The sequence below is a fragment of the Trachypithecus francoisi genome, unplaced genomic scaffold (assembly GCF_009764315.1).
Source record: "Trachypithecus francoisi isolate TF-2019V2 unplaced genomic scaffold, Tfra_2.0 Lachesis_group6, whole genome shotgun sequence".
In the NCBI taxonomy this organism is placed as follows: domain Eukaryota; kingdom Metazoa; phylum Chordata; class Mammalia; order Primates; family Cercopithecidae; genus Trachypithecus; species Trachypithecus francoisi.
The window spans coordinates 89455511-89474268 of record NW_022681471.1 but is presented as its reverse complement, the minus strand read 5'-3'; the positions used below and the strand labels follow the sequence as shown (position 1 = coordinate 89474268).

General features: G+C 40.4%; 1 protein-coding gene across 1 annotated transcript in view; it reads right to left on the bottom strand.

Moving 5' to 3' along the window:
- DGKK (diacylglycerol kinase kappa) overlaps positions 1-18758 on the bottom strand; it is a 105123-nt gene that overhangs the window by 40074 nt on the left and 46291 nt on the right. Inside the window, 8 exon segments of the mRNA XM_033201048.1 lie at positions 1419-1521; positions 3434-3556; positions 3865-3971; positions 4422-4529; positions 4532-4556; positions 14216-14320; positions 16254-16334; positions 18045-18155. Coding sequence (XP_033056939.1) covers positions 1419-1521; positions 3434-3556; positions 3865-3971; positions 4422-4529; positions 4532-4556; positions 14216-14320; positions 16254-16334; positions 18045-18155 — 763 coding nt within the window.

Here is an 18758-nt window from a genome sequence, read left to right as displayed (position 1 = left end):
TATAGGGTGAAACTAACCATACACAAATTGAAATTTATGAGCAGTGTATCTCTTCTCTGGCTTAGTGAAATAGTAGCATGTCAGTGGTAACTATATTAGATTTCTAAATTTCTTAGTGTTAGTAAAATAGGTTAGGTCTTTTAAGCTGTGATATGTGATTTTGATCTTGACAGCTCCCACTCTTTAATAATGAGTAATGGGAGAAGCAAATGAACAAGTCAATGGCAAAAAGGAGAGTCTCTCAGAAAAAGTGAAGAAAAAGTAGGGAAGGAGAGGTGAATTCCACAGGCAAGTGCCAAAGAGTGAATTATCCCTGTGGGGTATGCACTTTTTATTAGGCTAGGAGACTAGGTATTTAGTTGCCCAAGAAGTCAAGGGATTAATTTTATGGTCCTTTGAGGTTATGTTTTTAGATACTTGGGCCCTTCACATATTATCATCTATCCTCACAACAGATAGCTTCATTCCCATTTACAGATGGGGAAAGCAAAGCTCAGAGAATGTGAGTGACTAACTCAACATCACATATCTAGTAGTAACTAAAGCTCATAATTGCCTGGCTCTTGTTTTTTTCCTTACATCATGATACCTCCATGTATTACTTATTCTTAAACAAACACAAAAACTGTACAAAATACCCTTCCTCTTGGCTCCTGCTTTTTTTGTTCTAACATTGCTAGACCTCTTGATAGAAGACTCTATACAAAGTTTATTCTTGCTGCATTGATTTCATTACTACCTCCTTTCTGCTCAACCTCCTATAAATGGTTAACATTCCTAAGGTTTTCTCATTTCCAAATGTCTCTACCATTCCCTTGGCACTTAGCATATGACACATTAAATTGTTAGTTGTTGTATTATATCAATAGCCCGAATCCACAATAATCAATAGCTCTGGCAATGCCCATGTCTTAGATCTTTCTGTAGCCTTCAGACACCTTGAGAATAGAGTTCTTAATAAATCACTAGTGTCCAGGAACTGACAAAGCATCAATGAAGAGTGTTGGGGTAATGATCATGTTAGTTTCATATTTAGGAACAACATTGGTGTTAGTTTCCATTTTAAAAGTAACATAACCTGGCCTTCATGAAGTTCTTCCTTGACCACCTGGACACAAACTTATTTCATGACTTATCCAGTGTTTGGAAATCATGAAAAAGCTGAAATCAATTCTGATCAGAAACAATTGTGACCGAGCTACAGAGAACGTGCCTACATACATATACACCAGAAAGAACAACATTCACAATCCCAAAGGTAAAAGAACCAGGAGCTATCTATATACACATGCACTTTCCTACTTCCCAAAAATGTTTGACGGTTTGAGGAGAATAATTTAATTGCAGTCCTTCTTCCCAGTCTTTGCACCTTCCCTCCATCCCCAATGTGCTTCTGAGGTTAAGATTTAACTACTCACCATCGCCTTTGGGGTCACTTAGAGCAGTGGGAGGAATGACTGATGAGCGATGGCTTCCGAAGCAACATTCCTTGGAAAACCGTCTCCTACAGTCATCATGCACCTGAAACGACAAGAGAAGAGCAGAGAAAAAAAAGGAGGGGGAGAGAAAGGATACCACTGATCAGTCTTGAGTTCCAATACCAAGATTTAGATCCTTAGTATTTAATCTCCCTTTCTGAGATTTGGTGCTATATATATATCCCTAACTCACCTGAACACCCCCATTCTACTCTGAGCCTACACTGTCCCTCAGTGTGGCCTCAGAACTCTGGTCCTTTCAAAGGTAGCTTTCAGAAGATACCCACCTACAGGCACTGAGAAATCACCAGTCCTAAGGCACAACCTTAGTGGCCTACAGAATGGGGAATTTACATGCAGTATAAAAGAGTTAATACTAATAATCTAATATTACACTTCAATCCTTATAACCACAGGTGTGTGAGGTAGAAAAGACATTATTGAATTCATTTTAAAAATGAGGATACCAAAGCTCAGAAAGGTAAAGGGTTTTGCCTAAGGTCAAACAGCTGGGAAGTGACAGCTGAGACTTTGCTGCCTTTCCCACAAGTGGCCATTCTTTCCAGATTTCTGACATCTTCAAGTGCCACTTCCTGGAAAATTACACAGTTTCTAGGGGGCATGAACCTGGCCTGGTTATTCAAAAGCAATTGAAAAACAAAACAAAACAAGAAAAACAGAGGACAACCGGAGTCTTCTAAGAAGAAGCTCATACTTCAATTTCTTCTTGTCTAGAAAACTCAGTTTTGGAAAAGCATCTAAAATGCTAGAAATCTAGATCAGTGTCTCTCAACTTCAGCATTACTGATATTTTGAGCCAGATAGTTCTTTGTTATGAGAGGCTGACCTGTGCATTGTAGGAGGTTCAGCAGAATCCCACGCCTCTACCCACTACATGTCAGTAGCACTTCCCTCCACCCTGAGTTGCAAAAATAAAAAATGTCTCCACGAATTGACAAATGTCTCCTGGGGGGCTAATTACCCCCAGTTGAGGACAGGACCACTGGCTTAGAGGCATGGTAGTGTTGTAGTTAAGAGTGTGGTCAGCTGGGAATGGTGGCTTATGCTTGTAAGCCCAGCACTTTGGGAGGCCAAGGTGGGAGGATCGCTTGAGCCCAGGAGTTTGAGACCAGCCTGGGCAACATAGCAAGACTCCGTCTCTACAAAAAAAAAATTAAAAAATTAGCTGGGCATGGTGGCATGTGCCTGTAGTCCCGGCTACTCTGAGGAGGCTGAGGTGAGAGGAGCCCACCTCACATGAGCCCAGGAGTTTGAGGCTGCAGTGAACTGTGATTGTACCACTGCACTCCAGCCTGGGCAACATAGTGAGACCCTGTCTCAAAAACAAAAACCAAAACAAAACAAAAAAGAGCATAGTCTTTGCAGAATTACGTATGAATTAAGACTCTTGCTTACTGGCTGAATGACCTTGGACAAATCACTTCACTTTTCTGACCCTCACTTTCCTCATCTGTAAGATGGGAACAAATGAGGCCTGGTTTAGGCTTATTGGAAGGACTAAATGAGATCATGTATATTAAGCACTCAGTATATAGTGGCAATAATAATGTTAATATTATCAACCATTTTTAATTATAAAGGTTACAAGTTCTAGGAAAATAGTGAATGAGAAAGGGAGAAGGTTTCTCAAAGGCAGACTCAGAACTTATTTTTTAATTGCCCATACTGCCATTAGAGAGTTCAGCTTTTCCCATTTGTTAGTAGGCCTCACCAATTAAGAAGCAACAAAGATGATCTTAAATCTTTCTCCAAAGGCTCCGTAGCCAGATCTGGAAAGGCAGGATACTAAGCTTTATCCTATGGAATCTGTTTAACCTGTTTTGGGATAAGGGTTTCTTAGGTTTCTATCTATGTGTATACATGGTCGAGCTCTAATCCACCCCTTCGCCAGGAGTTAAGTTCTCTAAATATCAAGAAGATGAGAAGAGTCTTACCGTAGAATTACACCACAGGCAGCGGAAGTCTTGAAGTCTCTGATAACTGCCACAGCTCTCATGACATACTGCACACTGAGAGCTAACAGGCATATTTCCTTCTACCCACTGATGGGGCATGTTCTGCAGAAGGGTAAAAAGACACAGGAGGTACAAGTTAGAGATATAAGGAGAGGAAGGGCCAACTGGAATAATTGTACTACTCCATGGAGGACATTAAGTAAATGACCCAGGCTCTTCATAGTCCTGCCCTCCCTACTCCAATGCTAGTGAACAATGACAAGAGGGAGGTTCATTCTTCCAGATAAGTTGGATTGTGAGCCTGGGACTTTGCTTATCTGGAGTTAGGAAGAAGTTTTCCTTCCCCTGTGTATCCTGGTTGAAGGGGAGATGGGAGAGGCCAACTGTGGGAAGACATGGCTGGTACTTACTACTTCATCTGCAGGCAGAAGGAGGTCATCAGTGATAGACAATGTATTCCACTTGCAGTCTTTGCTTGCTCTCAAAGCACATAATCTGTGAGATTTCACTTTGCACACTGTGAGAAGAGGAAGAAAAAAGATGGGTGTGAATCTGGTAACAGTGAGGACTCTAATTCCCTTCCCTAAGCTGCTCTGAAAGTTAGAACACAGATGCATTCTATATAGTTCTAACGTACCTCCAAAAACCTATTCCAATAGAATCCAGTTCCTTTTTATTCTTACTGGCTAATCTTTTTACTATCCAGCTTGAATGAAAATTGATGGTAAGAATGAGGTGATTTCTGTCTTTTTAACACTTGTGATAATATAGTCCTATTCCCCCATACGCATCCTTCTATTTTCATCCCCCTCATGCTAGTTTCCTCCCTTTTTCTTTCCTCAATCAGGGTTAACCTCACACCAGAGTCAGTGACCTAATGTGAGTTAATGATACTAAAGCCACATGAGTTCCTTCATCCCTATATCTACCCACTGAGCTTCACTTCCTAAAGGAATCAGAAAGGTACCTTCACAGATGATGGCATCTCTGGATAAGGCAGGAATGCTCTCTCGACAAACATTGCAGTGCTGAGTCCGGTGGCTGTAGCTGGAGTACCAATAGTGCATTCCAACAAGAAAGGGTTGTTTTCTGCTGCAGGTATCTAAAATAAATAAAAGAGAAGAGAGAATGGAGGATGAATCACAGAGACGGATTAAAGAGGGCCTGAAAATCTGCTGCTAAGTCTAAAATGGCCTGCTGTATAGGTGTCAGAGCGTGTGAAGAGGAAGACTGAAAGTTGGAGCCAATACCTGGGACCCGGGATATTTTTTGTGTGTTTTTGTTTGTTTTGCCAGTCATTTTCAAAAAGAAAAATAATAGAGGGGCAGATCCTGGAATAGAAGCTGAAGTGCAGTGGCTCACTGCAACTTCTGCCTCCTGGATTCAAGTGATTCGCCTGCCTCAGCCTCCCGAGTAGCTGGGACTACAGGCGTGCACCACCACGCTCAGCTAATTTTTGTATTTTTAGTAGAGACGGGGTTTCACCATATTGGCCAGGATGGTCTCCATCTCTTGACCTCATGATCCATCTGCCTCGGCCTCCCAAAGTGCTGGGATTACAAGCGTGAGCCACCGTGCCCGGCCAGGAGTAATGATCTTTATACTGCTTGGCCAATCACTCTATTGGCTTAGTTCAAGCAAAAATGTGTTCTGTTAGCCTTGGCCTTGGTTCTCTTTAAGTAGTAAGCAAAAGGAGGCATTAAGTTGGAAATTCAGTGATATCCAAATGTTCTAGCCAGGGAATAAAGACAGGAGATAAGGCTCTGACTCTGGGCTAAGGAATATTCTATCAGGCTTTAACTACCTTCTGGAGGTATACACTTCCCTTCCTGGCTGCCAGGTGAGCAGAGCATTGCTTTACCTGGACAACAGTTTCATCTCAGGGGATTCTTTTAGGAATCCCTTGAGTATTCTTTTAGGAATACCACGCTCTGACTGCCTATAGCAGTTTCCTGATTAATCAGCTTAATTCATTCAATAATCCATTAAACAAATATTTACTGAGTAAAAACACAAATAAATACTTTGTGTTTGGCACTTTTCAAAGCATTTGAGATATAGTGAACAAGACACAACCCCTGCCCACATGGAGTGGCATCCTTTTTGGTGTCCTCTTTCATGGTACTGAGTTTGACATTTTTTGTTAACATGCCTTAACATTTTTTGTTAAATGCTGCATTTGTATATCACAGTCTGACTTTCATGACTGTAGGGAAGGCACAGGGTATACCAGCAACAGTTCTGAGATTGAAAGAAGGGAAGGGTGAACACCAAAAAAAAAAAAACAAAAAACAAAAAACAAAAAACTCCAAGGACTCTTACACCTTTTCACTAATTCCTGTTAATGTCTGATGTTCTCCTTCTCTGCCTTCCCCTGAAGTTTAGACATAGGCATACAAAGAGCTTTTCATTCTTGACATTATAATGAGTTGGGTGTATAAAGGCATGACAAGACTTTAAAAAGAACTATATTTTCTTCCTGACATCAGTTGACAGTGGGGAGAGAGAGAGAGAGAGAGAGAGAGAGAGAGAGAGAGAGAGCGCTATTGAGGGCTCTAGCACATTAAGTATTCATTCTTGATCAATTTACAGGAATTAGTTATCCAAGACATAGCCTACACATAGCCCTCTCTGATCACTCCTTCCCACTTCTGGCATGCTGGTTATGTGCTAAGCTACTGTTGATTTGACCTGGAACTTTCTGGAAGGGAAAGCTATTTTGATGAACTAAAGGCTCACATGTTCTGGGATTGCTTTGTGATTGTAATGTTTATTGTATATTAAGGCACTGGAAAGCTCTAGGGTGATTAGAATAGAAGATGGAGAGTCCTGAGGAAGTGACATACTCTTGGCTTTGGCACTTTGAGCTCCTAGAACCTTTCTACTCCCCAAATCACTAGATTGTAATTCCACAAGCATCTTCTTTTTTTTTTTTTTCCTCCCAGTCTCCTCTCCTCCAATAATTACTAAGAACCTATTATGTATCATCTACCATGGTAGGCACTGGAGATGCAGAGATGAATAAACCATAGCTGTTTCCATCAAGGAATTTATAGTCTACTGGAGGAAACAGATTCTAAAACAGATCATTCCTGTCTAGAGTGACAAGTGAGCTCTTCTAAATGTGCAAGCTTTCACAGGACTGCGTGGAAGAAATTCAGAGCTCTGCCTGGGTATAATATTAAATTTCATGGTCCAAATTGCCTACAGAATACATAGGAATATGTAAAACGGACATTGCTTAGGATCAGCAATTGAGGTAATGGAATTCATATTCCTTGTGTACATCCTATTCTGTAAGGAAACGTTGATGCTTCCCACCCTGGATGAGTATGTGTGGTGATTGAACTGTGTCCCCTCAGAAATGTGTTCAAGTCCTAACCCTTGGCACCTATGAATGTGACCTTACTTGGAAATAGGGGTTTAACAGATATAATCAAGTTAAGATGAGGCCATATTGGATTAGAATGGGCCCTAATCCAATGACTGGTATCCTTATAAAAAAAGAGGAATTTGGACACAGACACACACACACGAAGAGGAGAACACCTTGTGAAGATACAGAGCACACAGACACAGGGGAGAACACCAGGTGACAATGAAGGTGGAGATTGGAGTGATGCATCTGCAAGCCAAAAAATGACAAGGTTTGCCTGCTATCATCAGAAGCTAGGAAGAGGCAAAGAAGGATCCTCCCCTAGGGTCACTGGAGAAAGCATGGCTCTGCAGATACCTTAATTTGGGACTTCTAGACTCTAAAACTGTGAGACAGTAAGTTACTGTTGGTTTTAAGCCATCCAGTTTGTAGTTATTTTATTATGGCAGACCTAGAAAACTAATACAGATTTTGGTACTGGGAAGTGGGGTGCTGCTGTAACAAATACCTAAAAATGTGGAAGTGGCTTTGGAACTGGGTAATGGGTAAAGCCTAGAAGAATTTTGAGACACATGCTAGAAAAAGCCTAGATTGCCTTGAACAAGTGTTTCTAGAAATATGAACATTAAAGGTGTTTCTGGTGAGGCCTTATGTGAATACGTGGAATATATTGGAAATTAAAGGAAAGGTAATACTTTCATAAGGTGGCAGAGAACATGACTGATTTTGCTCTACTGTTGGGTGGAAAGTAGACTTTATGAGCAATAAACTTGAATATTTGACTGAGAAGATTTCCAAGCAAAGTATAAGAGGTGCATCTTGGTTTCTCTTTGCTGTTTATAGTAATATGTGACAGGGAAGTGATACATTGAGGAAAGAAATTGTGTTAGTCTGCTCAGGCTGTCATAAAAAAATACCATAGACTGAGTGGCTTAAAAACAGAAATCTATTTTCTCACAGTTTACAGCTGGAAAGTCCAAGATCAAGGTATCAATCAGTTGAGTTTTTGGTGAGGGCTTCCTTTCTGGCTTGTAGAAGGCCACCTTCTCACTGTGTACTCTTGTAGTTTTTCCTCAATGTGTGCATGTAGGGAAAGAGAAAGAGAGAAGAAAGAGAGAGAGAGAGAGAGAATATCTATTTCTTTTCCTCTTATTATAAGGTCACCAATCCTATCGGATTAGGTCCCCACCCTATGGCCACATTTAACCTTATTTGCCTCCTAAATGTCCTATCTCCAAAGTCACATTAGGGGTTAGGGCATCAACATGTTAATTTGGGTGGAGGGCACACAATGGAGTCCATAACAGAACTATCAAGCAAAAAGTCACCAGAACTAGAAGATTAGAAAATTCTCAGCTTATCCATATTGCAAAACACAAGAAAGCGTGCCCTGCAGAGAACATCAAGGGTGTGTCTGGACAAACTTTTGCTGGAGAGATTAGACGTGGGACACCTGGTTCTGATTAACCATTTCAGCAGAACACTGTCAGATTGGACTGAACTTGGACTGAAGGGGACAGATATGGGATAAAATGAAGGAAGGTTATCAGACTTTATAGGCATGAGACACACTGATAAAGCGACTCAGCTATGAACATGTGTTATCCTTCAAGAAAATGGAAGAATGACTTCCAGGAGTAGCTCAGAGGCCAGCAAGGTTGCCGAGAGAGGCTCAGAGGCCAGAGACGCTGCTATTGCCATTATAGGCCCAAAGCATGTGGGCCCAAGGGGCAGGAGCACTGTCTCCTTGGTTCCAGAGGGTGGAGTTGTCTCTTGGGTTCCAGAAGGTGGGGCTACCTCCTGGTTATGCAGGGGGTTGTGGGGGGATTGACACTCCAGTGAGCCAAGTGGGTAGGGTCAGAGAACAGAACACCTAGCCACAGAGAATTATTCTCAGGCCTGGAAACCTGATGGAATTTGCCCTGCTGAGTTGCCAATTTTTTTAGACCTGCAACCATTTTATTCCTTCCATTTTATCCCTTTCAAAATGGGAATATCTGTCCTATGCCTGCCCCAACATTGTATTTTGGAAGCATATAGCTTGCTTTCTTGGTTTCACAGGTCCACAGACGGAGAGGAATATTGCCCAGGATGGACCATACCCAGAGTCTCACTCATATCTGATTTAGATTATTTACAAAATGATATTTTGGACTTAGATTTAACGCTGGAATGTGCTATGGCTTTTGAGGATGTTGAGATGACAGTGAATGTATTTTGCACATTGGAAGGACATGAATTTGGGGGGACTAGGGGGTGGAATCTTGTGGATTGAATTGTGTCTCCCCAAAGGATATGTTCAAGTCCTAATGTCCACTATCTGTGACTGTGATTCTATATGGAAGTAGGGTCTTTGAGGATATAACAAATTTAAGATGAGATCATACTATATTATGGTGGCCTCAATCCAATGACTACTATCTTTATAAAAAGAGAAATTTGAACATAGATACATACAGAGAGGAGAACACCATGTGAAGATACAGAGGGAACAGGCACAGGGGAGAATACTAGGTGATGACGAAGGCAGAGATTGGAGTGATGTGGCAGAAAACTAAGGAACACTAAGAATTACCAGCAACCACCAAAAGCTAGGAAGACGCCAAAAAGAAAAAATTCCTCCCCTAAATCTTACAGAGAGATCGTGGCCCTGTTGACGTGTTGATTTCAGACTTCTAGGCTCTAGGACTCTGAGAAAATAAATTTCTGTTGCTTTCAGCCACAAAATTTGCAGTAATTTGTTACAGCAGCCTTAGGAAACTAATACAGTATGTCATTATAGATCTTTTTACTTGTTGACACAGATTAAAAATCCATTTTGAAGACAGATTTAAAACAGTAGCATGTACACAAGCCACGGATCTCTAAATGCTAAAGAAAGAGTCTTCTTTAAAGCTTTCAGTGTGTGGTTCTTGGGTTTTTGTGTTTGATTTTTACCCTTCTAAAATACTTAGGTGAATACATTCATGCAGTCCATTGCTCCGATCAGATTCTTCATTTGCAATGGACTGAATGCTTGTGTACCCCCTTCATATCATATGTTGAAATCCTAACCCTCAAGGTGATGGTATTAGGAGATGGGGCCTTTGGGAGGTGATTAGGTCATGAGATTGGAATCTTCATGAACCAGATTAGCACCCTTATAAAAGAGGCCCCAGAAACCCACCTCACTCCCCTTTCTACCACATGAAGACACAAAAAGACAATTGTCTATGAACCAGGAAGTGGGTCTTCACCAGACACTGAGTCTGCCAGTCGGTTGATCTTGGACTCTCTGTCTTCCAGAAGTGTGAGAAATAATGTTTGCTATTTGAAGTCACCTGGTCTGTGGAATTTTTTATAGCAGCCCAAACTGACCAAGACAGGAATTGGTACTGAGAAGTGAGGAGTACTGCTATAACAAATACTTAAAAATGTAGAAACAACTTTGAAACTGGGTAATGGGTAGAGGCTAGAAGAGTTTTGAGGTACATGCCAAGAAAGCCTAGATTGTTCTGAATAGAATTTTAAAGGAGATTTTGGTGAGAGCTCAGAAAGGGAAAAGGAGAACTGTAGAGAAAGCTTCTATCTTCTTAGAGTATACCTCAGTAATCATGAACAGAATTTTGGTAAAAATATGGACCGGCCAAGAACATGTTACTGGACAATAAAGAAAAAGTGATTGTTGTTATAAAGTGGCAAAGAACTTGACTGAATTGTGTTTGTATGCTAGTGTTTGATGGAAAGTAGAACTTGTGAATGATGAAATTCGATATTCAGCTGAGGGTATTTGGTTCCTCCTGACTGCTTATAGTAAAATGTAAGATAGAGAGTGACATCAGCAAGGTGGTGGAATAGGAGTTCTCCAGCTTCTCTCCCTGCACTACAGAAATCCATATGGCAACTATCCACAGGTGAGAATACCATTGTGAATATCCCAGAACTTGGGAGTGAGGCTGAGACTCCCCCCTTGGACCACAGAACTGAGAAAAGCCAGGGTCAAATGGTAAGAAGAATGGTTCTCTTTTACTGTGCCACTTCCCCCTCAAGCTGGTGCAGTGCCACAGAGAATTTCCCTGAAGTTATGGTTTCTAAGTGGGAATTTTGAAGTTCATCTAGTTTGCCCACTTGAAAAAATCAATTTTCTGTACAACATCTGACAAGCAGTTGTTCAATTTATTTGTTTGTATTACTTCCAATGATAGGGAGTTCTCCACCTCAAGAGCCAGCTGATGCCATTCCTGCAGCTTACAGTGAATGTTAGAAAGTTCTTTCTTCAACTAGGCCAAAGTTTCAGAAAAAAATTTCCAAGATTTAGAGCTTTAAGAACATTAGATGGACTTTCTTGTAAGAAACTTAGTTCCCTACCTTTGGAAGAGTTCAAATAAAGGCCACATGACTTACATCTCCAGATGCTCTAGAATCTAGTATCTGGAGTCCAGATAACTTTTAAGGTCTATTTCTGTTTCCACAGTCAATGATTCCATGAAAATTCATTAGGAAGAGCAAACTTTTTAATCTAGTCTTCCAAGCAGCTCCTTATTTCTAACTTTCTCCTTTTATTCTTTCTTTAAATCCCCCAGCCTCACACCTTTCATCTGTCTGTGACTTTTCTACTTCATTTGCCTCTTTCTTATATTTAGGTTATCCGCCACCCCTAACTCAGTATCCACACTTGTCCTCCCTTTCTATCCTCATTGGGGCTTAACACTGTCTTGCCATAATTAATCATAGCCTCTTCTCTGAACTTCTGGCCTCCAGTTTTTCCCTTGTCTAATCCATCCTGTATTTCTAAGTATCCCTCTTATCAATTCTCTTCCCGTTTGAATCCATCCTTAAGCTTAACTTTGTATACATTGCCAATCTTCCCCACTCTTTATCCAGGCATTGAAAAATCTCCATAGTCAGGCCCCATCTTCCTCTCAAGACATACTTCTTGGACTCAATTTCCTAAACTTTTCTGGTGAAATGGATTCTCCCTTTCACTGTATTCCAAAAAGGTTCTGTTTTCCTGTTATTCAGCTTTTGCTTATACCAGTTCCATAGCCCAGGACCTCCCATTGCCCCTAATTCCCTGCCACCAATAAAATACAATCTATCTTTCAAGGTCAGTCTTAAATCTCTCCTCTGTTAACTCTTCCCAGAGGACTCCAGCCCATACTTATCTCTTCCTCCTCTGAACTCCCATACCACTTTATTGTCTGTTTCATTCATCTGGCAATCAATCATGCATTGCCTTGTAACATCTCTGAAAACTGTCATTTATCTTGGGTACTGTCCTTTAACTGTTTCTTTTGTGTATATAGTGTCTCCCTATTACCTACAAAGCTCATTGAGGCTGGGAGCAAGTATTGCATTTTTTTTTTTTTCTACTCTCTATGAAACAGAATTGGGCAACTAGTAGGGGATGGCTTATTAATGTGTACTGACTAGTTTCCAATAGATTATCCAATTACTTTGTCACCACTTTAATAGACCACTAAATCCATGATTAATCTTCCCTTGCCCTATTTGTCAGGCATTGGTGGTGACGGAAGATAGAAGGGACCATTAGAGATAAGGCACATATGGGAGAAAGGATATTTGACTATTTAAGCCTCAAGTAAGACAAATTGCTAAGATGCTGGTGCTGAGACGTTTCACTATCAGCTAAAAGTGTTCCTTAATAGATTTAGGTCCCTGGAGAAGCTCCACAGAGGTTGTGATTACAACCTGATACAACTCTTCCAAGAGAGTAAACAGGGATTTTTTTTTCCTTTCTAGTTTGTGCTGGGTAATCAATACCTAGGTGTTTAATTCAATGAATTCAGGGATGGTGCACCAATTCTCTAGTAGTCATCAGAATTTCTCTAGCAGTTTTTGCGTTCCTAGAACAATAATTAAAATTCAAAATATCCTATGTGACCTTTTATGCCAAATTGAAAATGCTATATGATTCATGAGAAACCCTCCAGTTTGAACAGAGGTTAAGTCACAGGAAGGAAAGATATTGGTCCACAGGGATGAAGATAGGAAAGGAGCACGGAATTCACAACTTTTTATGACTGCCTCTAATCTTGTACTGTAGTGGCCTTATTGGTCGGGGCAGGAGGTGAAAAGGGGATGTGCTTCTCCATTAGGAAAGGAAGAATAAAATAACAAAGAGGTAAAATTCTGAGTGCTAAATCGTATAAAGATCACCAGCAAATGCTAAGCAAAGGATCTCTCAATTTAAGCATATATAATGTGGGACTGGGGGACGCCTTAATGATATTGGAGAGGCCTCAAGTCAGCCATCTTGTCATGTTCCCCATCATTGCTATAGGGAGCAGAATGTATAGTTATGAGACTAAGTGGTCAAAAGCTTGAGAAGTCCTCGGGGAGTAGGGATGGATGGCTCTTCTCTATGGCATTAGTTTTATTTCTAAACCGCATTATCCAAACCACTTCACACACTGCTCCATTCAAATTGCCTAGAACAATCATCTATGCATTGCTAGTTATTTAAGACACTAGGTTATTTTAAAGTCTGGATTCACCTTCCCCTTTATCTCTAAGACCTTTACAGCAGAACTTTGCTTCAAGATGAACCATGTATCATTCTCTGTCCAAATCCTGGTTCCAAGATTTCCTGCAGATTCATTTATTCATTCAAAAGATATTTATAGTGCCTTTACTATGTGCCGGAGACTGCTCTAAGTAAATAACTGACACAGATCTCTCTCCTCTTGGAACTTACATAAATTCTAACTGTGGTAGATGTATAGAAGGGCAGGCAGAGTGTATCTCCTGAAGTTTGATTGAACCAGTTACTGCAGGGAGCAGTGGCCAGATATTTGGTATTGCTAGGTTAAAAAGAACCCTGCTAAGCTTTGGAGAGGATACTTCTTACTCTTCCCTCTGCATTACTTTTGTAGTAGACAGAAAACAGAAAGGCAAAGAGTATAGTGGTCAAGGACATAGGCTTTGGAGTCACATTGCCTGCATTGGAATCCTAGTTTCACTACTGAATAGTGATTCCACCTTGGACTGGTTCCTACCTCTTTCTGAGTCTCAGTTTCCTTAGCTGTTACTATTGTCATTCAGCAGACCCAAGTCAAGACTGCTGATTCTTGTTTTCCTAACCCAAGGGCATCTACATTAGCTGCTCACATACACCTTGAGTGACTCATCCATTGGGCATACATTTATATCTACATATTAAGTGGATATGTATAGAAGTATCTGCACCACATACTTACAAAGGTCTGAGTCCAAGTTAATTACTCCTATTTATGAATAATTCTAAAGAGGTTTTCTGTCTATAATTCCTAACCAGGTGGTCTCGGCTTCCATTTTATTATTTCCCTGCTGTAAAGGTGGCTTAACTAATGCAATTAATTATTTACCTATTAAGAATTGTGTGGCTTCTCTACTAGTTTCCTTACCTTATAAATTTCTCCCTGTTGGACGGTTTTTATGAGGTTAATCCATTCTTCCATGTCTTTCCGGTTGGGTGCAGCCAGAGTGATTTTTCGTTGTGGTGTGATAACCTAAACAAAAAGTCACATTATTAGCTGGTTCTCACTCCATAACTTTGCCTTCAAACAGAGTCTGTGAACTTTCTAAGAAACTACACAGTTGTACCAAGCACAATGTAAGGCACTTCTTGAATATAAAACAGACATTCCCAGAGCCACTGGTAGCTCCTTAGATACCAATCCAAAATAATAATAATGCTAATAGCAATAATTAACATTTTAATGCCACTCACTATGTGCCAGGAACTATTCTAAAGCACTTTATGCATATGATTTCATTCAATCTTCATTACAACCCTGTGAGATGGGCATTGTTATTTTTCCCATTTCATAGCCCAGAAAACCAAGACAAAAAGAGTTAAATGATTTGCCCAGGGTCACCCAGCAGGTAAAAAACTAAACCAGAATTGAAATTCAGATTCTTTGGCTTCAGAATTCATTCTTTTAAATACTAAACCACGTACCATCTATTACTCAATTTAGTTTGCCTGAAAACCCTACTTGCTTACTGCTACTCTGTCTACTTGAAGTGGTAAAATTGTATGTGGTTCATTAGGGTATCCCTGTTTCTGTTTAGTGGGAGAGTGAGATGTCTAAAAATCCAGTTTCTTTCTTATGGCTAGGGACAACCTGAAGAGAATTTTACAGTTGTCTTTCTTAATCCTGCTTGGCACAAGAACCCAGGCAGGAATAATAAGAATGCCACACTGAGAGTCTAGCAGACATAGACCATGAGCAGGACTTGATCTTTTCCCAGAGGGCAGGAGGGATCATGGATAGCTACAGCATCAGTCACTGCTTCCATTGCCCTACTGCCTTTACTATAAGCTCCCCAAGTCTTGAAGCTAGAGCTCACCACACCAACAAGGAATTTGTTTCTTCTTTTGCATGTAGCACAGTGAAATTATGTGGTAGATGGAAATAGGAGCTAGTCGGGATTGTGATAACAGCCACTCCTTTGGTCCAAACCCATTCTTGAGTGGGGCTGATGTTCACTGCTTCTGTGCTTTAATTAGGTTAAGGGGCAGCCTAGCCCTTATGATTTGTTTCTTTGTAAAATGGAGACCAAAATCATTAGCCTATAGGCTCATCACCCAAAGGCTCAGCTTTTTGGGATTGGTCAACAGAGCCCTCAGCTTTACCCTGTGTCAAGGTGATGTAATGAGAGAGTAACAAAAGCAAAGTCTTCTTCTTAGACCCAGTCACTCTCCTTTCAAGGGAGGATGGAACATGAACCAACCATGGAAGCAGGATATTGGGTCTGCAGCTCTTTAGTCTGTTCGGTACTATCCCCTACCTGCCTAAACAGGAACTCCAGTCTCCATATTCCACCATTGAGGCTGGGAGAAGACAGTTCTGGAAGGAGGTGGGTAGGAGAATTCCTGGACCACCAAGCTTTCTATTTTTCAGTGAGTTTTCTGGTCTGGATTCACTTGAATGACCAAAGCCGTGTAACATTTCAGTCACACCAAGCCCTAGATGCTTCCCTAGAAAATCCTCTGCTTTCTCTGAGGCACTTTCATCAGTAATCTCAACATGGGGTAGATTTCACTTTGAATTAGGGCTCTTATCTACTTCATCAGAGGAGAGGATGTCATGTAACTCAATTATCCTGCCATTTTCTATAACATATTAGCAGTCTCTTGAAAGACTCCCAGTGATACGCTTCTAAATCACCTTCACTGGAAGGACTGATTTTTATAAGTCACATACTCCCTTCCCCTTGAAATCAGCTTAGCTTTATACTGGTAATAAGGAAAAAGACCATCACTTTTTTCTTCCCTATCAGTGGGCTGCTAGAAAATGTTTGCATGAATGATAACACTTTGGGATCAAAGGAAACTTTGGAAACCTGAAGTTCAAAGAAGTAAGAAGTGGTTATGGAAAGCTATCTTCCCAGCTAGTCCCTACCCCTGCCCATTCAGTCATTCCCAATCTTACTTACACAAAAACTGTGGCAAAGGTTTCTACAGCTGCTTTCTGCCACAGCGGCTTGAGACAGATCAATCGTTTCAAAGTGTGCAAACTGGAAAGATATAAGAGAGAGAGGGACAAGGAACCGTCTGGTTAATGATGCAAAGAGACGTTAAAAGGTAAACACACACACACACACACACACGCATACACAGACTTGCTGACAGGCATTTGTGGCAGTCATGATCCAATCATTTCTTTGGCTTGAGGGCTAACATTTATTAGCAACATGATTTTTGTTAATATATCATGCAACAAAAAAATGAAATCAAAATAAACTTTTTACAGATATTTATGTGGAATTATAGGAAGGCTTGAGTTGGTCAGTTCAGAATTATTTAAACATAAAGGCTTATGCTGAAAACGATAATGGGATGTGGTTTAACTAGAGTCCTAGAGAAACAGATTGTGATTAACTCCTATTTTATTGGTGGCAGCCTTTGGTGTTGCTAGTCCCATCCAGTTTGAGGTCTGTGTCTCCTTATTAACTGGCCATAGTAGATACCATCTAGCCAGCAGCAGGAAATCAGTATCATGGATACAGGCAAGGCTGGTTTCACCGGTATACAAACTGTGCAGTCACACAGGGCCCTGTGTTCAGAAGGGCCCCACACTTAGTTTAATGCTTTGCTTTTGTCATCTTAAAATTAATTCATAATTTTGTCTTTGAGCATGTGTTTCGTAAGTGAAGTCCAATGGGACAACAGATCATGCATATGAGCAGAGTAGATAGGTGCAATATACATTTCCACCCCATGTCTTGTCACTCCATTTGCATTTGTGATGTCCATGAACATAGAATTCTAGTGGACCCATGAAGAGTGGGAGTTTAGCAAGACTCAAAGCAAGTACAAGATAAGTGTGTTACATCTATGACTGAGTAAGCAGTAGGGGAGCTGACCGCCCTGAGAGGTCATACTTTCTGTTGGAACCAGAACTTGCTTCACGCATAGAAAAAAGACAATGGTTTCTAAGAAATATGAACAACCAGAAGCCCTATTGTATTCTTCCTTGCTCGTTACACCCTGGGTAGCCAACCATTTCTGCTAAAAATGATGACATGGAAGGAAACGGAAAGATAAGGCAATCCATAGTTCTTTCAGTTAGAAAAGTGTTGGTGGAATGTGCAAGTATCGAGAAGTAAAATGTGAACAGTTGAGCTAGTTTTGTGCAGTTTTTTATACTGCTGAGAACAAAATACATACACTTGTATGAGCTACTAAACACAAATTTTATAATTTTAGTGATTCTTTATATGAATCAAATGCTCTTACATTTGCATTTAAAACTGGTGTTGTATAGTGTTCAGATGAATAGTGAAATTCATGCTAATTGTTTAAAATTTTATTTTTCTTTACTTAGAATTGCATTAGCAAGTAAAAACACCATGATAAGTCTTTGCTTTATATTAATATTTTAGTATAAACATAAAGCGTTATATGTTAGTAGCTTTAATACAACTTCCCCCTGCTTTTTGAATAAAGGGCACTACATTTTCATTTTGCACTGGATCCCCAAAATTATAGTTGGTTCTGGGTGCAGAAGCTAGCTGGGAAAAATACGAAAGGAAAGGGATACTGAAAAGAGAAAGGAGAGAAAAGTATCCCCATTTGACCCAAAACGGCAAGTTAAAAAAAGCATAGAGGGCTTCAACTTCCACCCTAATGTTTGCTGACATGTCTTTACTTATTAGTCCATCTTCCCGCACAAACCTTTCCTGGCACCCACCCATTAATCTAGTTGACAATATGCTATACATTACCGCGGGATGGTGTGCAAAGTAGAGCTTCTGTCCTTGAACCAGAAAATATCTAAGCTTCCATCTCTTGAAGGAGTTACAGTTCTTCAGCATAGGTCCTTCCTTCAATATTTTCTGAAAGATAGAAGCATGGTGTTGAGCAATTAGACCAATTCATAAGGTCATATCACTTGTTTTCTCAGATGGAAAGAGCAGATATCTAGAAGGCTCTATCTTGTCACATATCTGAGAAATGACCTGAAGGCCAGGTGAGAACACAGTGAAGCTTGTTCAATCAGAGGAGACATTGGTTACCCTTGGATTACTCATTCAGGATGATAGGCTTCACGTTTATCAGGCTACATGGCCCAAAAACCATAAAGAATATCTCTATTTACAGTAGAGGGCAGGAACATGAACACACAAGAACAGCATTCCTAGGAAAGAACGTGTGGTAGAGGAAAAGTCTGTAAAGGCAGATTTTCTGGAAGTCTCCAGATTGTAGCTCTAGACAGGGCTCACCTGTCAGCTCTTTAAGAGTGTTCCTTTTAGAATATTAAGTTGGATCGTGTTCCTTCCTTGTTCACAAGCCTCCAATAGCTTCTCAACACTTTTAGAGCCAAATCCAAAGTCTTTACCATGGTTTGTCTTCAGCAGACTCATGATCTCATGAAGGAGCAAGCACATAAAAAGGAACCACAAGAAAACTACCTTCTGATTACTTTCGTTACATCCCAT